Source organism: Podarcis tiliguerta (genome assembly GCF_965153285.1).
Source record: "Podarcis tiliguerta genome assembly, chromosome: 7".
Taxonomy (NCBI): Eukaryota; Metazoa; Chordata; class Lepidosauria; order Squamata; family Lacertidae; genus Podarcis; species Podarcis tiliguerta.
The window spans coordinates 87,785,484-87,808,743 of record NC_139540.1 but is presented as its reverse complement, the minus strand read 5'-3'; the positions used below and the strand labels follow the sequence as shown (position 1 = coordinate 87,808,743).

The following is a 23,260-nucleotide window of genomic DNA, read 5'->3' as shown; positions in this document are numbered from 1 at the left end:
TGTATGCATACATACATTTAAAGCATTTATATTCAACCTCGCAAGTTCCTTGGAGGAAGATGTTTGTTGTGATTGTTGATGACGATCGTAACATAAAATCCCTAGATATATAGGGTCAGCCCCCTCTGAGCAATCCACCGCAAAACATGAAAGCAACCGTAGAAATGTTCTTCAGCAGCACGGCCTGGAGGGAGGCGTGCGGATGGGTGAACTGGAGCATTGAAACTATCCAAGTCAGTAGGAAACCGGGAGGTAGTCCTTCCAGATTCATGACCAGGGTATAGCATAAGAAGGTGATTTTAGTCCCAGGACAGGGGGGCAAAAAGCCTCCCCCCAGGTTGCGCCCACGGGTGCTCAAGGGCAGCAGCCGGCGTCTTGGCGAGGAGAGCCCTAGGTGGGAGCTGATTATTCAAATCGCCTGCCTAGGACCTGGGGATTGGAGGCGAGCTTGGCCTCTGGCTGCTATATCACTCCGGCACCCACGTCACTGCACCACTTCGTTTCCTCCTCCTCCTTCCACCCTCCTCCTCCTCCTCCTCCTTGCCTTCGCCTCCGGGCAACTCTTCTCAGCGAAACCCACCCAAGCAGTAGTAGTAGCAGCGGCAGCGGCAGCAGCAATAGCGGGCAGGGAGAAACCCCACGCAAAGCGAGCCCACCCTCCCCCTCCCCCAACACACACATAGAGGGAGGGGGAAGGAGGAGGGAGGGAGGGAGGGAAGGAAGGAAGGAAAGAGGGAGGGAGAAGGGAGGGAGGGAGAGGGAGAGAGGCAAGGAGAAGGAGGGAGGGCTACCGAGGAGGGTGTTTTCCTTTTCTCCCCCCCCCCTTTTTTTTGGATTGCTCTCTCTCCCTCTGTCGTCGCTTGTTGTGGCTGTTAAATTTTAAACTGCCATGCACTCCGCTTCCAGTATGCTAGGAGTCGTGAAAATGGAAGGACACGAGCACACGGAGTGGAGCAACTACTACGGCGAGCCGGAGGTAAATGGCAACTTCTGTCTGTTTGCGTGGGTGGGTGTCTCTCTCGCTCTCTCTGTTTGTGTGTGGGTCCCCCACCCAATCCCCAAGCCTCCTCCTTCCGCTAAAAAACAGGACTCTCTCTCTCTCTCTCTCCCTCTCGCCCTCTTTTTATACAACACTGTGTTAGCCTTGAGATAATATTAACTTTGTGATCAAATATTGACTTGCGAAGCCTCCAAATCCTTTGCCATGCCTAGCCGCGCTATCCTAACAAAGTTGTGTTTGGCAGAGAGAGGTTGGGGGGGGGGAGAGGAAGGGCGTTTGAGGGGGGAGCTATAAGGAACCAGGGGAAGAGGGGGCGCATTTATTGCTCGAAATCTCGCCCTGGGAGGGCTCGGAGTCTGGGGGCAAATGAAACCCAAAGCCGGACAAGAATTCTTTCTTGAATGAGCGGAGCAAAGCTTTACGCACAAGCTCCTGCCGCTTTCCAGGTTGCGTGCCTCCTTCCTTTGCTCCAGAAAACAGCCGGGTCTTGACAACCGAGATCTTTTCCCTCCTTGAGTCAAATCACATTTCAGGTTCCCTCCTGGAGCCGTCAGCCCCATTTTTACCCTTGGATTTTAAACAGAGACCCCACGCCGATTTCCATGACGTTTAATTCTGCCTAGGGCTGAGGTCTTGACCCCCAAGTGATTTCGATGCAATCCTCCCCCGCAGTAAAGAAACAAAGTTGTCGGAAGATCACGACGGATATTCCCTAGTCAGTGTATGAGAAATTCGGGTTGAAATCGAATCCTACCGAAACGAAACACAAATTCTATCGAGTCGTTTTGATGGACCCGGCTTCTGTTGGGTTAAGAAACTATAACACAAGTGACTTGGGAAGTAAATTGCATTGAAACCCAAGAGAATCGCTAAGGATTGGAAACCGAAAGGCTTCGGGGGAGACAGATATGGGGGTCTGAGGCTCTAATCCTCTGCGCGCTTAGCTGGGGGTGAGTCCCGCGAAACACAGTGGGGTTTACTTCTGAGTAAGCAAGCATAGGATTGCACGGTTAGACCGGGAAAGTGTGTGCGGTAGAGAGCGGGCTTGCTTTCTGGTAGATTTGCATTAGCATTTGGGTTTTAACAGGAACAATTCCCCAGCCAACGAACAAGGAAATATTTTAAACACGCACCTGGGTCCTCCTTTTCTTCCATCGCAATAAGAAACACGTTACTTGGGCAAAGGCTCATTAAAGCCAACGGGAATTTTTAAAATGAGGGTGCAGGAATACTGTTATGACCAGACTGGTCGACTTTCTCCTGTGGCATTAAGGTCCAGATCCTAACAGGTGTTGCTGTTGTTGTTTTGTATGTCATCGATTTCACTGGGACCTGTATCAGCTCAGCGCATTTGGGATCCAAGTTTGCAATGCTTGGGCCCCTCTCCTAACCATAGACACGACCGAGTCTCAGTTAGGCGCCCCCCCTGCCCCCTTTTAAATTGTATTTGGCGAGATTTACAAGCCGATCCTCTCCCGTGTTTAAGGTAAAGATAAAGGGACCCCTGACTACTAGGTCTAGTCGTGACCGACTCTGGGGTTGCGGCGCTCATCTCGCTTTATTGGCCAGGGGGCCGGCGTACAGCTTCCGGGCCGTGTTTACTCGGATGTAAATCTGACCGGTTTCAATTTAACTGCCCCCCAGATTCAAGCACCTGCTGTAGCCTTCCATTTAAATTCAAGGGGCCCAAGAGTGCCCGGACCATGTTCACTGGGGCGCTGGGCGCTTTCCCCTTCCGGCATTGTATCACACAGACTCGGAAGGAGACCGTTACACCAAAGAAAGCTCCCTCGAAATGCGCGGTGGTTGGGGCTGAGGGCTGGCCAGGGAGTTGGGGGTCTCGGGTGGGACGACCCGTGGGCCACCTCCACTAACCGCTGGGCTCCCCGCTCTTGTCGCCTTTGCAGGGTTACTCCACCATGAACGCGGGGCTGGGCATGAACAGCTACATGAGCATGCCAGCCATGGGCACGGCGGGCAACATGACGACGGTGGCGTCCGGCGGCTCCATGGGCATGTCTTACGCGGCCGGCCCGGCGGGCATGAACCTCTCTCCGGGCGCGGGGGCCATGGCCAGCATGGCGGCGCACCTGAGCCCCAGCCTGAGCCCGCTGGGCGCGCAGGCCGGCTCGATGGGGGGCGCGCTGGGCGCTTACTCGGCGCTGAGTCCGGTCGGGGCCGGCGGCAGCGGCGCGTACGGGCAAGCGGCGGGCCTGGGCCGCTCCCGCGACGCCAAGAGCTATCGCCGGAGCTACACGCACGCCAAGCCGCCTTACTCGTACATCTCCCTCATCACCATGGCCATCCAGCAGTCGCCCAACAAGATGCTGACGCTGAGCGAGATCTACCAGTGGATCATGGACCTGTTCCCTTTCTACCGGCAGAACCAGCAGCGCTGGCAGAACTCCATACGCCACTCGCTCTCCTTCAACGACTGCTTCCTCAAGGTGCCGCGCTCGCCGGACAAGCCGGGCAAAGGCTCCTTCTGGACTCTGCACCCGGACTCGGGCAACATGTTCGAGAACGGCTGCTACCTGCGGCGCCAGAAGCGCTTCAAGTGCGACAAGCCGCCGGGCTCCAAACAGCAGCAGCAGCAGCAGCAGAATCAGGGCGCCTCGCCTGCCTCGTCCGCGGGAGCCCCGTCGCAAGGTAAGAAGGCGGCCTCGCAGGCGCCGCAGGAACGCGACCTGCCCAACGGGGCTCCGGAATCGCCGCACTCCAGCGCCTCCCCTTGCCACGAGCACAAGCGCGCCCTGGCCGACCTGAAGGGCCACCCGGAGCCCGCCCCGTCGCCGGCGCAGCAGCAGCAGCACCTGCTGGCGCAGCATCACGCCCACGCGGGGCTCTCCCACGAGGCGCACCTCAAGGCGGAGCACCATTACGCCTTCAACCACCCCTTCTCCATCACCAACCTGATGTCCTCCACAGAGCAGCAGCAGCAGCAGCAGCACCCCCACCATTCGCACCATCCGCACCAGCACCACCCCCACCCGCACCACCCGCACCACCCGCACCACAAAATGGACCTCAAAGCCTACGAGCAGGTGATGCACTACAGCAGCTACGGGTCGCCGGTGCCCGGCAGCCTGGCCATGGGCTCCGTCGCGAACAAAAGCGCCCTGGAGGCCTCGCCCTTGGCCGGAGACGCCTCCTATTACCAAGGGGTCTACTCCAGGCCCATCATGAACTCTTCCTAAAGGGCACACCACCCTTCGGCTCTGCCCACCCCCTAAGGGCCAATGCCCTCTTTCTCTCCCCAGGACAAACCCGAGACTTCTCTGGGCAGGAGGAAATTTGAGATATGATGTAGACTTTGGAAAGAATCCAAACGGTGCCCAAAGCCAGGTCAGTTTATTCCACGGCGTCGCCTCCCGATCCCAATCCGTATCCAAAGCCCATCGGACTCAAACAATCCGGTGGCCTCCACCCACTACCTGGGAGCTCCGGCGCCTTTGTATCAACTAAAGATTCTCTAGCCCTATTTTTTAAATGAAAAAGACAACTTTCTATGAGGAGCGCACTGACCCCACCTCTCCCGCGCACCACTTTTGGCAAAGAATCCTGGACTTCGCGCCCCGCTCCTAGTTTAGAAAAGGCTCCCGTAATATTTAATCGACGTTTGCTGTTGTGTAATTTAAAGCTCCTTTTTCTTCTACTCTTTTCTCGCCGGCGTCGGGAAAACAGGATTGATCTCCAACAACCGTGGGGCGTGGAAAACATCCAGTTCCGCGGGCTCTTGACCACCGTCACTTTTCTTCAGACACCGATTTAAATTTTATATGAGTTGGAGGTTTCCTTTTAGGAGTCTCCTTGTCTGTTTCTTTATTTTGTTTGTTGCGGGGAGTTATAAATATATCTATTTTTGGGGGTGAAAGTGACACAGAAATAAGTGTGTGTGTGAACCGGTGTTAGATTTCAAAACTGAGGATCAAAAAGACTGTAGCGTTGTGAACTCGGGGGAGAGGGGTACCCAAAAATGGACTTTAGATTGTAATTTGACACAGGAAGTTTTGATGTTACCGGGAGAGTAAACGACTCCGATCGAATTAATTTATCGTTTTTGTACGCTTTATTTATGGTTTATAGATGTGTATTCTGGTAAGGACCGACCAACTTCTCACAAACCATATATTAAATTGCTGTTGGAGATTTTTTCCCCCTTTCTTAACTTAAACAATAATACCTGTCTGTTATTTTCCAGTATAATGCAAAGAGATGCGGGAAAGATAACGAACTAATTTTAGCTCTTGATATTGCTTGCCAGGGGGCTTACTGCGCTTAGAGTAGGCCCCCTCCAAGATGGCCTGTATGAATAACATGCGTATTTAAAATGCACATATGAACCTGGAGTATCATGTTTCATACATCATCAAATCTTGTTGGCACGCTTACCATTCCACGTCTAAACTGTGAATTGGACTGCAACTTTACTCCCAAATATACACTTTATTCTCAAGTAAAGACAGAGCTGAATCTATGGTAAATCTTTGCCTGAAATGCACTAGATTCACAAGCAGTTTGGTTTCAGACTCCCAACTGTTTAGCAAAATTACTTCCCGCTTCGTCCAAAGTAAACTGCTGAAATGAAGGGGGCTGGGGGGGGGTGTTTTGGGGTTGTGCGAAAGGACTGTAAGCTCAGCTCAGTTCTGATACTGCCCACCAACTCCTAGGCCCAGAATGGGCTCAGAGGCACTAGAATCTGGTTGGTAGATCTTGCGATTCTAGTAAAAAGCAAAATAGATCAGAAAAGCCTAAAGTCTGCCAACTCCCTGAGTTGCAGCCCATGGAAGTCCTAGGGCAAGTCGGACTGAAAATAGGGACTTTCTTGTCGGCAGAGGTTGGACAAAAAAAATACTCCAGCCTTGTAATGGGTTGAACTAGATGACCCACGTGGTCCCTTCCAACTCTGCGATGCTACGATTCCGCGACTGGGTTGTTAGGCTCTCAGTCGAGGCCTATATATATAGATGCTGCCTATTCTATGTATGTATATTATTGCTTTGCCTACTTGACTTTAAATATTGCTTTGTTTATTTGATCCTGTGAACATTATTTGATAGGAAAACCCACCGGTTACCTTACACATTTGCAATCGGGCAGGCTCCCACGGGTTATACTTGCCTAGACATCCCCGCTGACTCCCGTCCACGACAAGGATTGCAACCTCTGTTAAAAGGGGTATTCTCGACATCTGGGCATCATGATAATAGTGGAATCATTTACATAATAGTACAGTATTCAGCCAAAGTATTTTTATGACTCATTGATTTCACTTATAATGTTAACCGCATATCTCATTCAATCTCCGGTCTTAAAAGTGCTTCATCTTTGACTGTACCTGATATTCAGCCTCGTTCCACACAATCGCAGCCAATATAGCATTCCTGAAGTACAACTACTATTAAAGCCACATTATCATACTCCACGCGGGAGGTGGCTGCTTGAAAAGCATAAATCATTGGTTTCAGTGGGTCTACTCTTGAGTACTAGGAACGTTGACTATCACCCACCGAGACTACTCTTGCCTTTCAGTATGAACTGAGTGGGGCTTGCTAGAACCTTTCTCTGCATCAGAGAAAGCGCGTGAAGCCTCAAGTGCCTAGTGGAAACCAAAACACGCCTGGTTGGGTTAAGAGTTTCGGGACTTTTAAAACAAATTGGTTAGATGGACTCGAATTGTAGCTTCTTTTTCTTTAAAGATTTGGGTTCTAGCTTACTTGAAACGCAGTTAGCAAGAAGGACGGCTTTAACCTAATGCTGGGCAATTCGGAAGTCGTTTGAAAGCTCGATGCTCCTATATTCCTCCTCTTCTGTCCGCCCTCCAGAGCCGTTTTCACTGAGAAGGCCTGTCTTCTTCCTCTAAGTCGTCTTTGGATAAACTTCGGGGCTCCTCTTTGGAGACTCTTAGCGACGCGAGAACAGGGATGAGTAAATGGGATTCCAATCAGTCCCCATCTTGCTCATGCAGAAATCTGCGCACAACACACGCGCAACAGTGACAACACATACACACGAGAGGCCTTGCCTGTGGCAGGAGCTGGTCAGAAGGCGAAGGGGAGTTACGAGCTTCCTTTCGCTTGCGGCAGAGTGGATTTTCTCGACTGACTACAAGCACTCTCGCCCAGTCCTGTGGTGGACGGTGGTGGATCTCGAACCAGTTCTTCAAAGGCAGCCAACTATATTCTTCCCTTTCACACCAATCCTGAAAACAGTTGAAAACGGTAAGTTTAACTTCGGAGTATTGTAAGAATTTAATTGATTTTCAGTGAAACTGATGCGCGTCACCTTATGCATATTTTACTCAGGAGTAAGGTCTTCAATGGCTTTTGAATATCTTATGATACTTACTTGGAAGTAAGACCTATTGAATTGCGGAGGACATACTTCTGAGTACGCGCGCTGCGCGTTGTGCCGCACCTCTAGCCAGGCTGCCGCGCCATTGCTCAGAAGGCTCATCCGGAAGGAAGACATTTGATGCTAGCTCCCCCATAGGAAGGGGGTTTTCGTGTTGGCCTTTCGAGGGCATAGCTTAGCAGGATCTCAAAGACGCAGCACTGAGCCTGGTTAGGAGGAGGAAGGCTTCCAGCGAAGGCTCACTGGATGGGGAATCGATCCACTTGGAATAAACGGGGCATCCTTCCCAAGAAGCAGGTGTAGGGTTCATGGTCAGTTCATGGGAACTAACCTCGGTTGAATCCCAAGGTTTCCAACTAGACTCAGGTAGAGAAGATTACCTGGCCAACGGAAGTCAAACAAAACTTCGTTTCCTATTTATTATTATTTACTACATTCATATGCCACCTTGTCCTCCAAGGAGCTCAAGGTGGTGAGCATGGCTCCCCCCCCCCCTTTAGCCACACAACAACCCTGTGAGGCAGGTTAGGCTGAGTGGGAGTGGCTGGCCCAAGGTCACCCAGGGAGCTTCACGGCTGAGTGAGGATTCTGGCCCTGGTCTCCCAGGCTATCGTCCAAGGCGCTCCGGACCCCAAACGGCAGAAACCGCCGGTGGCGCATGACTCAATAGTTTAACCCCAGCCCTCTAGAATAACTTTAGAGTTTCTAAAGCAGTTCACATAATACTCTGTCTTGTAATCCTCACACCAGCCTGGCAAGGTAGGTCAGTATGATCCTAACATCACAAGTTGCCACTTAAGGAATTCAGGGCAGAAATAAGAGGGGAGGTCCTCATCCCTACCTCAGGCTGCTCGGATATGAGCACTTACCGGGGAGTAAGGTCCACTGAATGTCAGGCAATTCGCTACCGAATAAACACGTATTGGTTGAGGGGTTTTTTTTGTTTCTTTTTCTTTTTGCTAGCCACTGTGCTCTGCCTCTGCCACATCTGTAGGGCGCGAGACTGATGTTCTGAGACATTTCACTTGGAGCGCGAACAAAAGGAGGAAAATGCAAAATCGGGCAGCCTAATGGATGGATGCACAGAGCGTACGGAAACCTTTACTCAGACGTCTACTTAGAAGTGAAGGATTGGCTTTGATTCCGTTCATCATGTGACGACTTGCATGTGCGGACTGTGGCCTCCACTCGGACCGCAGCAACTCCTCCTTACCACCTCAAAGATTCCATTACATGCATTCAGGCAAGCGCCTGCGTGAACCCAGTTGAGATCTTCTTCCAATGCTCCCTGACTGGAGCTCAGATGAACAAAGGTTCTAAGCACAGTTACTCAAAGAGAGCGCCACTAAATATCATCGTCTACAAATGAGTGTCCTTTAAATCAGTGGGACTTGCTCCCAGATCAGTGGGTGAGTTTTTGAAGCCTTGGTCCCTGCAGTCTTCAGAGTTGCAAACTTATTTTAAGAGAGAAAGAAGAACCCCTCTCCTGAATTTGGTGAAACGTTCTTCACGCGAATAAATACGATTTAGGACAAGGTGCTATTTTAATACACAATTGGCGACGTTTATCCCCTTCCCACAGTACAGCCCGACCCCGTTCGTGGAGTTCATTGGGACTTACCAGAAAGTCTTGCTAGGATTGTAGCCCATCCTGCCCTTTGCATGTTTGTTCAGAAGTTAGTCTGAACGCCATCAGAAGAAACATGCATAGAATTTCAGTTTTTAACGGAAATGAGTCGTCCTCCGAGTATTTAGGCTTAGAGCGCCGCGTAAATTCATTAAAGAGAGCGCTTCGCACAATGCTGTTCTGCTGAACGTTTGCATTCCAATCCTACATATGTCAAATCCCACTGAGTTCAATGGGTGTCTTCCAGATAGGTACCGGTAATTATAGGGCTGGGAGTCTAAAGGTGGTTGGTTAAAGTGGGATGTATAAACAGAACATGTGTCTTTTAAACTGGATATGTTTAGGATCCGGAAACTCATTTCGCAGGGGGTCAATTGCTTCACGAATAAATGGATGGGAAGCAAATGAGAGCTCTATTGCAGCCTTCCAGCTTCCTCCGGAGTGCATTCTGAAAGATCAGTATCCGATTGCGTTCTCGCTAAAGGTTGTTTCATATACAACACTCACTTGCAGGTGAAATCCTTCCCTGACAAATGTGTGGGCGTCGGATTTCCCCATGCCAATCATAGCTCCACTTTGGGACGAGACGGTGATGTGTGGCGCACAAGAGAGAACGAACAGTAGTAGACTTGGTGCACAGAACTATTTCAGAAAAAGCATCTCCATCCCAGGACTTGGAAGCTACATCTCTACTTGGAAGTAATTCTCACGGAATTTAATAAGATCGCCTTTTGGAAATAATCGTCTTCTTCGTCAGAAAGTGGGGAGGACAGCTTCATATTTGCGAACCTCTGCAAATCAAACACCACAGATTTAACTTTCCTAACCCCTGGAAATGTACCTCTATGGTGCCAGTCGAGACACGCCAGCGGCTGGTGTTCCAGTAGTCTTCCATAGTCTTCAAGTCGACTATGCATAAAGTCTGCTCTTAGCCTGTGGAGGATTATGACCCTCTTCTAGAAAATGCCATTGGGAGTAAGTCCCACTGGTTTTACTCCAATCCAAAGCCTGCTCACACTTTTGCAGCACCACCAAATGTGACAGCACCACATGGATCCAGGTTGTTCTAGTGTACATCACAACATACAGAATCAAGTAATTTACAGATTTCCACCACCATCACTTTTTAACTTGTGTGGAGTCAAATTTTCATTTGCCCTAACCTCCCTAAATTATTATGAGCCACCCTGGCATAAATAGACAAATAATAACCTGTAATAGTTGTTTGTTTTCACCTTCCAATGCAGACAGAACAATATACATATATTTGCCAGTAAACTTTCTGGGGAGTATGCCCCTACTTGTTTTAATTGACATCTTGCTCATCATTAATCAAATTTGTATACTCCTCTGCTTCCAAAGATCACAGGGCAGTTCACAACATGAAAATACAACATGAAAATACAAAATACACAATAAAACAAACAAGAACAAATAAGCACCCCCTCCCACAAACACATTTTTTAAAAAACATAGAGTGTTAATCAGCCCAAGGCCTGGTTGAACAGATTATTTCCAGTGAGGTGACGACCAACTTCTTCTAAGTAACTCTGCAGGAAAGCTGACTGCAAAGGAGAATTTGGCTTAACCAAGTGGCTTAACCCAGCTGGTGCACAGGTTCCCTGTTTTGGGGAAGATTTGACATTTGAGTACTTCAGTTTTACTGCTGGAATTTTTGACTAAATGCAAAGCAGGTGTAAATGACTTGACACCATGAACCCAAACTTGAGAAATACTGTAACACAGTTGCATTTAAACAAAACAAAAACCGGCCCATAAAACCACAACCGGCCCTCATAAATGTAGCCTTCCCGGGTGCTCCAGGCCTACCTGGATGGCTGCAGTAAGCCATACCTTGTCAGGAAAGTGCCACTCTTACCTGGATGCCAGTTTGTGAAGTTTTGTATTTCCACCTGTGTAGTTGTTTGCCCAAATTTATAGATATTGATCTATAGATGTGGGTACATTTAAGGTAACAGTTAGAAATATGGTGAATCCTGATGTTCAGCAGAATGTCTTAGGACTGTACAAGGCCTAGCCTGAAATGTGAGAAATAAACTTTTTTTTATTTTTACATTTACTCCAACAACCTGGTTAATGCTCTTTTACCATAAAAGGAATGAAGGGAACATTCAGACTGAAGACTACTAGTAAATTTCTCTTCTGCCCTAATATTTGCCTGTCTACCCGTCATATCATATCAAAACTTTGGTCATCTGCACCTTAGTGATCACACCTCTCTCGACTCTTCCCTCTACAGGCCTCAGATTCAATCTGCAGGAGGCGACGCGATTGCTTTTGAAATCCAAAAATAAACTAAAATGTGATCGCCAGTATTTTTCTCTAGGGCATAGAAAGCTGGCCCGTCGGCCAACCTTATTCCCACATTCTAATTTCATTAATTCGGGCTGCATCGTCGAAGCAGCTTTATTTGGATATTTATTTATTTATTTAAATGAATAAATATGTATTTATTTAAATAAAATATCAATTGGTTTCGCTCCGGACAACAGTCTGTCCGCTCCTCGCCCACCCCCACCCCCCGCACAACGTTTATAGATTTAAGAAGTGATCTAAACTTGCGAATCCCTCTCAAATCCCCCTCATTGTTTTTTCGGGAAGACGGGGGGCCCCCAAAAGGCACCTTTTAAAAAAAACAGGCCTGTGGGTGGAGAGGACCCCATTCGGCCGCGCTTCCCCGCCGCCCGCCTGTGTCCCGCGAGGACACACACGTTGTGAAGCAAAGCGGAAAATGTGTGTTCATTACCACATAAAAGGCTCCCGTCGCGCAGAAGAATGGAGGCCTGGAATGGCAGCGATTGCGCGGACAATGGGACGCGAATGTGATGCTCTAACCTGGCCGGTCCCATCGCGCCTGCGGTCGTTTTAAACTACTTAGCTGTCTCCCACTCCGTTGATCCCGAGCGATAAGATATATACCTCTGCCAAAAGACCTTTTTAAAAAGGAAAAAAGAGAGGGAGGAATGTGTGCGCGCGTGTAGATGTCGTTTAGAGTCGAGGTCTCTTCTTTCCTCTTCGGCCTCCTTTCACATCCTCTTCACGCGTTAGATCGGGGTCGCTTTGCAAAGGACCACACGGTCTGCCTTCCTCATTCAACCCCACCTCCCGTTATTTTTTTTGAACCGCTGGTGATTTAAGTCCCCGCCATCTGCGAATAGGCAAAACCAGTAAACTAACAACAACAACAACAACAACAACAAAATAAATAACTAAATATTTAACGCCAAATTCCAGGAGGGAAACTTCACGCAGCACGTCATTCTTCAGCAAATTTACACAGATATTAGGAACGCTTCTGCCTGTGTGTACGTGTGCGTGCATGCGTGTGCGTGTGTTTTCTCTGCTCCTTTCGAGCCATTGTGCTTAACTGAATTTTATAACGCTGATCGATATCTTGGTAAAATATTCATTTTTAAACTAGCGGGCAGTGAAATCTTTGCTTTGTGCTAAAGTCAACAGTCGCTCCAATAAATGCCGCGATGCCTTGCCGCCGAACTGCAGTCAGCGGGGCGTCTGGGCTCGTCACCGTCGCTTCTGCCACCGGCAGCTCCAGGGCATCAGGTAGGGACTTTTAAGTTTGGTGGTGCTGGTGCGCGTCGTTGTTGTTTTGCGCTGCTGGCAGCGGGCGGGAGAGGTAGCTGAGAGTCTTGCCTGATTCCTACCTGCTGCTGATCCCCGGTCAGAATCAGGCCTAGAGGAGGGGGGGCAGCGGTCATCTCCCCCGACCCCAGAACCACAGGTTTAAAATGTGCGTTAGGTTCCCCGTGGCTACGAGAAACCTTCCTCCCCAGCGGAGGAATGTGAGCTGGGGGCTGCCCCATAGTCATCAGGAAGCCGGGATCGTCCCCTAAAGGTCCTGGCGACCTGATTCTCAAGCGGCCTCCTGGGCTGCTTAAGTTTTACTGGCTGGAGTTGTGGGAAGGAGTGGGTGCGGAACAGAAAAAGCGGATGAGAGAGAGGTGCTGGTTTATCATGCAGCATGAGTATGCAGGCTTACTCGGAAGCAAGTGCCACTGAGCTCAGTGGGCTTTCTGGCGGGCCATTGGGCCTGATCCAGCAGGTTTTTCTTTTGCTTGGGAGAGGCGAGCTTTTTTACCCGCCTCGCCTCTCCCTTTGTCGGAATCGACCTCGTTGCCGTTCGGAGCAGCTGGCGGGTCTTAACAGCTGTGCTCTTCTTCTCGGCTTCTGCGCCAGCCACCCGCCCTCGGCCGACTCCTTCCTTCCTTCCTTCCTTCCTTGATGCTTCAGAAGCAGCAGGACGCCACGCTGTGCAGGCTTACCTGGGAGTGAGCCCAGATGAGGACATTTGGACTTTCTTCCAAGTAAGCCGGCATAGGATCACACCGCAGGGAAATGGCTTGAAAAGAGTTACAACACTTCTTAAAAACTGGGTTTTTTAAACCGAAATTCCCAAGACTGCAAAGGACTTGAACGGGATGGAGGCGGCTCATGGGACAGTTGTGTGGCCGCGGAAGCCTGAGGTCGCAACCCCTGGACACGTGGGCCTTTGGGGCAATGCGTAGTCTGCAATGCACTGTGACTCTCGGCTGCGCACCGAGAAGCCCTCCTCTCTGCGCTACCTTTGCCCATTTCTCATTCATTCCGATTCGGTTTGCTCAGAACTTCCCGCCGGATCGTGCTCTTTCTTATACAGTACAGAGAAGCGAACCTTTGGCGCGAAGCCGCCATGATCCCTGGGCAGGGCGGTGGCATTTCCAAATTTTCTACACCACTTTGCGAAGTAGCTCCGGTTAAAAAAGAGAGTTAAATGTGTATTTTTCAATTTGTGTGCGTGTGTGAAAAGTGCTTTGGAATTATTTCTGCCCCACAACACCACCCGAAGGTCGTACGTTGTGTAGTAACGGAGAGACGAGTGGTAAGGAGCTTTGAGCACGGAGGGAAAGCTCGGACAACAAGGGCGAGATTCAGTCCAGCCCAGCCAAGCATATTCAGGCAACGTTGACTTGAAGGAGATTAACTTCGGCTTTTGCTCCCTTTGCCCATTTATCATATATCTTTATTAAAGACCCCTCCCCCCATTTTACAGATACAAAACTGAAGTGAAGTCGTAATCTCCCCAAAAACCTCAGCTAGGACCCACGTCTTTCAGTAGCTTTTAAATTGGTCGACCAATCTCTGCCCCTCAGAACATCAGATGTAGAGGGGACAAGCTGTTTTCTGTATCGCAATCTCTATTTGGGGGGGCGGCGGCATTTTAGGAAAAAGTGGAGCGACACGCCATATCTCCTCAGTGGATTTGACTCTCCTTGCCTCGGTGACCTTGACTCGCAAGGCCTTTCCCCCTCCCTCCTTAACGCCATCCAAGGCCACGACAGCTGTTGGGGAGCAGTGTCGGGGGAAAGGCGAGCAGATCCAGAGGAGTTACTTCGGGAAAGAAAGCGAGAGGTCTTCTCGGTAGGAAGCCTGTGCGCTGGCGCTGTGGTCTCCGATTCCCTGCGGGTGGGGCTCGCAGCGGAGAGAGGGAGGGGGGAGGAGTTCCTCATCTGATTTCCCCTCCATCTAAACTGACGTGACAGCTTATATTTCCCGAACAAGATGGGATCTCTGCAGGACACACACAGAGGCTAATGGTTTTTCAATAATTAATACTCCCCTAGACCACTCGTAATGCGGCCTCTCGGATTTGTCAATTACTTGTCATTAAATGAGTGTCTATCCACGTCCTTCCCTTCGGGTCTTTCGATAGAGGGCTGAGGGAAGAAAATCACCTCCAGCCTCGTCTCCAAGAAGCTCAGGCAGCCTGATCTCAGCTGGGAAAGGCGCTCGGTGTTTGTGATAGGCGGTCAGGCAGGCAAGAGTCGGGCGAGAGTCTCGCAGGAAGCGCCAGGAGCCGACGCTTGGAAATAGATTTAATCTGCCAAATGGGCAATTTTGTGTTTCCGATCCTTATCCTTCTTTTGGCAAGATTTTTTTAAAAAGGAAAATGAGTGCATAAATAGTAAATATACTTCGTCTAGGCAGAAACCAATCTCCCCTTCGAAGCAAGATTGCCAACATTTTCTTTTACTGCTCCTGTGCAGCCAGACCAAGAAACTTCGCTAAAATTGACTGCGCCAGGCTACAGTTTAAAAGCACAGCAGCAGGGCTGGCAACACCCCCCCCGCCGGCCTTTTTAATGATTATTAATAAAATGGAATTCGGACAATTCAGCGAATTATTGAATTTGGGCTCCGCTCTGGAACATGCTCACATCACTTCTGAGTATGTTCAGAGTGCTGTTTTTTCTAGGAACTGAATAATCACAACCAGCATCTAGCATACCGAGGACTGGGGCGTGAGGTGGAGTAGGCAGAGCTGTCAAGGCAGAAGACACCACAGAGCTATTCATTCTAGAAATCCCCTCTAGTTCTGGAGGGAACCAAAGCAAACTGTGGTTCGACCCCCCCCCCCCACGTCCTTTTAACCCTTACGTCATAATGTGATGGCGACCAAGAGTCACATAAGTAAAGGGGATTAGGTTCCCACCCCAAGGAGGTTACCATCTAAATTTCATTCCCCTCCCACCAATTTTACTTCCAAGCCAAAGTTAAGCACTTGTAAGCCCGGAGGCTTCCAAGAGGTCAGTTTAGAGCATTTTTGGTGGGGGGCGGCGGAGATGGTCAGGGGGCCTACAAGTACCGGATGCTGCGCCTCTGCCCCATTCAAGCCAAAGAGAACCAGATCTCCCAAATATCTCCTGCTGTGGTAGAAGGTGGATCCGGGAGCCTATCTTTAGTTGAACCCTGTCCTAAATTTAGAGGCGAGAGGCGCGAGGCGCGCCTAGGAGGGGCAAGGCAGGCACAGGAGACATACAATGAGGGTTAAGAGCTCGCAAGGCGGCATTTTGCAAGGGGGGTAGAACGAGGAAGGGGGTGGGAACGTCTAGGCTGATTGTAAAGAAACATTTCCATTCCATCCACCAAAGGAACAATCCGACGCTGCATTCCAGAGGCGAGGGCGCTTAGTTGCAAAGGCGACGTGGATCAACCAAGACCCAGAAAGCGCGCTGCGCCTTTTTTCGTCTAGCTAACCGTAGATGGGATAGGAGGACGAGGCCCCCGACTCCCCTCTGCGTCCCCGGCCCCGCTCCTCCTCGGTGCCCCCCTGCGCCCTCGTTGCTGCGTTAAGAAGCATCCATACGCTGAGGCGTCCTCGCCGCTATGGCAACCGTGTCTAGCATTGTCTATAAAGCGGAAAGCCACCGCCTCCCTTCTTAGGGCAGTTTAGTCCATTCCGTCCTCAGGACTCCCCTCCTTGTCCATCTCCCCGCCGATGCCCCTCGGCCTCCTGCTCTTCTCTGTTTAGGTGGCACAAGTGTAAGCAGCGTTTGACCCTCTTTAACTGCCTGGAGACTTTCCTCGATGAACAGTTCAGGGTAACCCCAACCCCCCACAGCACCCACCCACCTAGGGATCTCCTTTTGGGGACCCGGCGCGGCACCGTAAGGTGGCGGAAGACTTTGGCAAAGAAGGAGTTCCCTGAATCACAAAAGACGCACCCCAGATGGGAAACGCAGTTTTTTCGAGGCAAGTTAGATGGATTTCAATGGGATGCACTTCCCTAGTAATAAGAATGGTCAGGCGAACCAAGAAGGCAGCGCTCGTGCCCCTTTGGTTGCTGCATGAGAGAGGACATTTCAGCTGCTAGGGTTTATCATGCAACCTATAGTTAGTAAATTTCCCTTTTCTGTGGAGCAACTGAAGGTGCAGGAGTCCTGTTCTCTTCATTATCCAGCGATTCAAACTTTCATAGAGGTTTATGAGTCTTATTTCCTTTTCAACACATCTCACCCTAAGTCCAAGTGTCCAGAACACCTATTAATCCTGAAGGAGAAAAGAGCGTTGCGGCTGCGCTGCGTCAATGTGTTTAATGCCATGTATACAGAAAGCTCGGCTGCCAGGGGATTAGCCAGGCAGCTTTGCAGTCTCGAACATTTAAAACCTTTTCTGGAAAGAGAAGTCGAACTGACACGCAGCCTCTACTGATGCGTGTTTACTCAGGAGGAAACCCCGTGGAACTGGGCTTAGCCCCAAGTAAGCATATGGACTCAAAAATGCAATGCCTCTTGAGGTCAATAGTCGCAGGTTAGTGGGTGAAGAAGGACTGCCGCTTCGCAGCCCCAAACTATGCATGCTTACGCAGACGTAGGCTCCTCTATGCTCAACCGAGTTTACTCCCAAGCAAGTGTCCTAACTGAGGAGTCAGCTCCACTGATCTGAACTGAAATTCATCACGGTTTTGATCGGGTAAACTTGCACCCAAAGGGAGGGGATTTAGTTCTTTGGAAATCTGCGAGACTAGCAATATTTTGGGATTTGGGGGTGGCTGAATTGGACCCACAGAAACAACGTGGCTCCCTGGACTAATCCTGACTTGGTTTCATGCAACATTGCTTCAATATTGATCTAACAGACTATTTCCCCTTTCCTTTCCTTTTTTTAACGGATGAAATTGCTTCAGAAGTCGACTTTCTCTAAAGGAAAAAGACCTGGGGGTGGGGTGGGGTGGAAATAAGAAGAAACCTCACCCGCCCGCCCGCCCGCCCCTGGCGCTTTACACCCGTACATGTTAACTCAACCAGTTAAGAATAGACCCGCCGGTTCGCTACTCTGTCAAGAATTCTGCCATTCACCGCTGTAATAGAAGGGCAGAAATCATCTAATTGTGCATCCCTATTTTATCCTCGTCTTCTCCTCCCCCCACCAACTCTTTTCTTTACTTCCCATCAAAACAAAACCAAACCAAAAAAAGCCCCACACCTCTTTCTCTGTTGGGAGTCTGGTAATGACATGCAAGGATGGGCTGAAAGACAACCAGACATCAAAGCACAAAGAAAATGACATTTCCCGCACTTTGATAAGAAAGTCACACTCCTCACTTTCGCCCCCTCCCTTCTCTCCTTTCTTAAAGGCAAACCCACCAGCCCCCAAGGGCGGCCGCAAGCTCCGAGTTGGGCACCCAAAACCTTCTTCTTTTTCGCATCTCGCATCTTTTGCCGCCACCCCTTCGTAAACAGGGCAAGTCCCTTGGGTGCCCCAGAAGTTTGTTGGACTTGGGGGCCGGGCACAACAGCAACAACATTTATTGGGGATGAGGAAACCCTGGTGTGGGGGTGGGGAAGACACACGCTTGGGACTGAGATGGAGCTAATTATTGCGAGGGGTAAGAAGGAGCTGGAACACCCAAGTCGAACTGAGCCCGTCTCCCGGGAGACTGATGGAGACCTATTTTACAAGCTGTAATTCCGCTTTAGACGATTGCAGGCTAAAGTCAATTCACACCCTCTTCTTTCTTCTAGAAATATTCCTAATCCTGCCGTTCAAGCGCGGAATTCTCTCGCCTTTCGCTCCACCGATATTAATCTAGAAACTTCATAGAAGGAAGCCGGATAATTGTGGGTTGGGTGGGCGGAAAGAAAAGGGGTTCACCCCACCAGTTTAACTACCTCGGCAACGTCTAACCTTCGAAAAAGTAAAAATTAAACGGGGAGATATGTCGTTCGGTGATTTATGGTCCCTTGCTCTGTTATTTTATTATATGAACGAAGCGAGAATTTTTCTTTTGATAGCCTTATTCTTGTTCTGTCAATTTGAGAAGGGCTTGAGCAGTTTGCTACTAATGTGTGTGTGTGCGTGTGCGCGTGTGTAGTGAAAATACAATAATTCATTTGGATGTATCTAATTAGTAAAATAAATGGATACGCGCCCTTGAACAAAGTGAGACTGACTCCTGAGTTAGTGTACATGGCAATTGGTTTAAGCAGACTTATTTGGCAGACTAAATCGGCCTTTCTTTTGAACAGATAAATAGAGCTGCGTTGTAAAGTTGGTTTTATACGCATATACCTGAGAGTAAGTCTAATTGAACTTAATTCTGTTTTACTTCTCAGCAGATAAGCATACGAGTGTATTGCAATAGTGCGATCCTACCCATGTCTACTTGCAAGTAAGCCGCATTGACTTACTGTTTGGAAAGTGTATGTAGGTTCGCACCCTGCTATCCAGTCCAGGTTTAGGAATCTTTCCTATCCCACTGAAGCAAGTGGTCAGCTAGCTTTGAAGTCTGATCCTTCCTACTCCTACTCGGAAGTAAGGCCAACTGGTTTCAGCAGTTATACTTTACATGCCTACATGATACTGAACTCGCTAACTCGCTACGAGGATTTTTTAAAATGATTTTTTTTACTATTTTTAGCAAAATTGGCAATAAAAACATAGAAATTCATATATTTTAGAAAGTAAATAATGAAAATACATATTCGCTCCCTCCAATTGCTTAATCCTTATCAATACCAAAAAAAAGCAATTTCATTTCACTGATACCTCTAGCCAGTTCGCTTTGTCAGTTTGGTATGATAGAAGACGAAAAGAAAAGAAAAGAAAAAGTTTGCATTCCAGCATTAAGTCCTCTAGACCCCCAAACAAACAGGTGCAAAATTAAAACATAGTGAGCTTTGCATTAAAAAACCCCAGGCTAGAGACAATAAATCAAGGGCCATGTGCAATTTGATACCATTTTTAAAGGTGGAGGCGCTGGGTTAATTTGCACTCAAAGCCATGATTGTCTGTCCTGACTTTTTCATTCTAACTGCTTTCCCCAAATCTTTGAAAAGTTAAAATTCAGAAGGGAAGCAATTCTCCTACCAGCAGGGAAGAGGCCTTGCCAAACAAGCACCCAAAGAACAAGAATTATCTAGAGCAAAATTAATCTCATATATAAATGGCAGCCAACTTTGCAATCAGATCTGGTTGCTGTGCCTCTAACAGCGGCTTGATCTGCAACCCTCTTTCGTGGAGGTGAGAGGAATTCATCTCAATTTGCTGCAGACGGAACTGCTGTTAAAAGTGCAGGTACAGATGCCCACTGATGAGTTGGCATCCTCACACACGATCACGATGAAATATTATGTAGCCTGTGGCCGCAGCATCAGTCCAGATTTGTGGACTGAGTCGCATGCAGGAGCCGTTCAGTGGGACTTAATTTCTGGTAAAGTATGTTTAAGTTGGAAGCCTTAATTAACAATGCCGTTCAGAATGAATAATCCACTCATTCATTTGCGTTCTAGATCCAGCTTCGGCTCTGCTGTCCCTCACTTTCTCTTCCACCTGCGCGGGGCCTTCGCCTTTCTGGGAGACTAAGCAAGTTAATAGGGAAGAATGTTTCGTGGAAATCAATGGATCGCTTCGAAGTTATGCTTTAGCTCCTAGGTGTGGTAAACCCATCCCATCTTTCTGTAGGTTTCATACCATATTTGGTATATACAAACAATACCGGCAGCAATCCTATAGACTTGAAGGTGAATTTTACGGATCTCAGCGGGATTTGCTTCCGAAAAAACATCAGCCCCTATCTGGCTGACTTTCACTAGAATTCGAAATTCGGGTGGTGGGGAGAAGATAATCCACAAATGTGGATCTGACACAAATTCCTGAAGCCAAGTGAGTTTTGCCTCGCAGGACAAACCAGATTATGACCAACAGTCTACTCAGAAGTAAGCTTCACAGAGTCCCATGACGCTTACCCTCAGGTTTGTGTGCACAGGATTGCAGTTTAGATGCTGAAGGCCACATCCCACCCCAAAACAAGCATCTTAAGTCCACTTGATACAATTATATAAGAGTTGGACACAACAAGGTTATAATAAACTGGACACGCATGGTTACTGGAAGGTAAACTCCAGTGAGATCAATTGGGATTTACTCTCAAGTAAGCGTGCATAGTATTACAGCCTTAACAATTCTTATATTTGGTGGGCTATTATAACTACTACCGTTATTGTAGTTCAGATATTTATTGAGGAAATACATGTTTTGATTGAATCTTTTAAAGTAATGTAAGTCTGCGTAACTTTAATAGAGGGCCTGCTAAGCGCCGACGCGCAAAGCTATTCATTTCAAAGTGACGTCTGATCCAAAGTCAATTCGTCTGCTTCGGAGTAAATGGCAGGCGCTAGCCGGTTCAGTAGCCAGCCATCTGCAACCCTGAGCAGAAGGCAAAAAACCCCACAACTTTTTGGGGTAAGGGTTGTTAATGAAGCCCTTACCCAATCAAAGCCAATGAGATTAATCACTGAGTAAACATGCATAGGATTGCGCGCAGGTACTGTTTGCTGAACGCTGAAGCAGGTCGTTGCGAGATCTAAAAGTGTGACACCCTTAGGCTAGTTGGCGCAGGTCTGAGCACTTCATGGGAGTGATTCAAGAGATTCATCTCCTTCCTTCCAAGCGCTCCATAGCATGGTTTTCGGAAATATCATGAACGTATGATCCCGTCTTATACCAAGGGTTGATCGAGTTCACTTACTCGCACCACCGGCAGGCGCTTTCCAGGGTCTTCCCATGGGACTGTCGCCTGTTGGGGGAGCAAGGGACCTCGGCCCCTAGGAGTAGGCAGGGAGTGGGGGGCTGTAGTTCAGGAGGACAGCCCACTCTTTCCAGCACCTCACTTGCATGGAGCCCCAAGAAGAAGGGAGAATTGCGATGCTATCCTTCCTTGGCCTCCGTCCTATGCAACCTTACAAAAGACTCTCATCCTTCTCTAATCGCCACCCGGTGAATAAAACCTGCTCTAGTTCCAGCAGATAAAAAGCACCCCCCCCCGCCCCTGCTTATCTTCTCTGACATCAAGCCACTGGAAGCCGTTTATCTCAGGTGCCTTTAACCGGCGGTTATCAGCCTGCTGGACTCATTTAGGGGAGCTCAGCTCGGTAACCTGAGACAAGGCTCCATTGATTGTCGAGAGCGTCCTTTAGATTCCACCCTCTCTGGGTAAACATCGCCAAGGAGCTGGCCTCGTCCCCCCCCCCCCAGCCGAGCCACTTGCAGCAAGCGACACCTCCCCTCATCCGAGAGGTCGCTGCCTCTTAAAACGTCTCGCGACGAATTCCTAAGGACAAAGAGGGGTGCATGGATGTGCGTGGGTGAGAGAGAGATCCAGCAGGTGGGCATTTAGAGCTGCTGCGGGTGCTCTGACACCTGACTGGCAGGTGTTACGTTCATGGGCTCTCCAGCTTACTTCCAAAGGCTGGGGAGGGGGCCCGCAGGTTTGCAAAAGGAGCGTTTGCAGCCAGAAAAAAAGCAAAATCGAGGGGTCCTCCGCGTGTTTTGCGCGCGCGTGCTGATGCCAGAGAAGCGGACAATTCTGCAGCCCTGTTACGTATATTGAATCCCAGCGGGTCTTGCTAACCCAGGGAGGGAGCTGTAATAGTCAGGATGAACCAAACCCACTGTAGAAGGGTGATGAGGATGATGATGATGATAACAAATAGTTGAAGCATTTTGGGTACTCACTTTTGTGGAACTTTTTGTGTGGGGAGGTTATCTGGGTTGGGAAGGCGTCAAAGTGTCCAGGGCTCTTAACAACTAAATACTTTACGGTTTATTAAAGCAATATAATAATTGCTTGTTTCTTTCTTTCTTTTTTATATCAGCATATTGCTCAAATCCCATTAATCAATACAGCTTTAAAAGGTTTAAAAAGAAAAGGTATGCAAACATTTTAAATAAAATATAGGTGCCTCAGGCATATTAAGCCACGTGTGGGTGAGCTTGTTGTTTATCAGGGAAAAGTTTAAAAATCATTTTAGTGTCTTCTTTTTCACTGCTTTCACAAGCAACACAACAGAATCTAGGGATCATCAGAGGTATGCGCTTCATTCCGAGAGCCAAGGATTAAAATTCGTCCTGGCCGGTTGGCTTCCTCCGATTAATCAGGACATTTAGCTGATTAATCGACCCATTAAAGTGCCCTAACTCTCCAGCAGTTTGACTTCACCCCGGAAGGCGCACTTTTCTTCCATTGTCTCCCGAGACAGACCGAAGACAACTAACCAAAGCATCCGTGGGGGGCGGGGGGGGGTGATGGTTTTGTTTTTATTATGTATTTTGTGTTTTTATATTGTACTTTTGTGCTGCGAACCGCCCTAAGATCTCCAGATGAAGAGCGGTATACAAATTTAATAAATGAACAATGGTTTAGAATCCAGTCTTGACGGTGGGCGTTATGGGAGGCGAAGACCCTGCATGGAAGTCGGTGGGACTTAACATCTGCGTTCTCAGGCACCGGGCCGAGCTGCTTCTTCGCTCCAGGGTGCTCATTTCGTTCTCCGCCAGTCTTCAACGGACTGAAAAAGGAGTTGTCCGCTTCTATTGAAGCAAGACCCACAGAAGGCGGTGCTGGCGGGGGCTGCCACAAGGGCTGAAGGACCATACTGGTGGTTTTTGTTATTGGGAAGAATCACCATTTTGCTGGAGAAAAGC

At 48.9% G+C, this 23,260-nt stretch overlaps 1 protein-coding gene and 4 long non-coding RNA genes across 5 annotated transcripts in view; 3 read left to right on the top strand and 2 right to left on the bottom strand.

The window, feature by feature from the left end:
• Positions 1-567: 567 nt before the first annotated feature.
• Positions 568-5,050, top strand: FOXA2 (forkhead box A2). The gene is made up of 2 exons (XM_083448763.1): positions 568-976; positions 2,908-5,050. Exons 1-2 carry the CDS (start codon positions 890-892, stop codon positions 4,195-4,197), a joined length of 1,377 nt encoding a protein of 458 aa, XP_083304889.1. The 5' UTR covers positions 568-889; the 3' UTR covers positions 4,198-5,050.
• Positions 5,051-22,415, bottom strand: LOC310681273. Its single transcript, XR_014513192.1, has 2 exons — positions 21,306-22,415; positions 5,051-7,202 (listed from the first exon to the last, which is right to left on the bottom strand). It is a non-coding gene; the product is annotated as an uncharacterized lncRNA (long non-coding RNA).
• Positions 10,256-11,875, bottom strand: LOC310681285. Its single transcript, XR_014513204.1, has 2 exons — positions 11,749-11,875; positions 10,256-10,603 (listed from the first exon to the last, which is right to left on the bottom strand). It is a non-coding gene; the product is annotated as an uncharacterized lncRNA (long non-coding RNA).
• Positions 12,491-23,260, top strand: part of LOC310681251 — a 43,313-nt gene continuing 32,543 nt past the window's right edge. Inside the window, exon 1 of the long non-coding RNA XR_014513168.1 lies at positions 12,491-12,563. This is a non-coding gene — a long non-coding RNA (uncharacterized lncRNA). The remainder of the gene's footprint in view (positions 12,564-23,260) is intronic.
• Positions 15,510-18,593, top strand: LOC310681259. Its single transcript, XR_014513176.1, has 3 exons — positions 15,510-15,582; positions 15,928-16,528; positions 18,301-18,593. It is a non-coding gene; the product is annotated as an uncharacterized lncRNA (long non-coding RNA).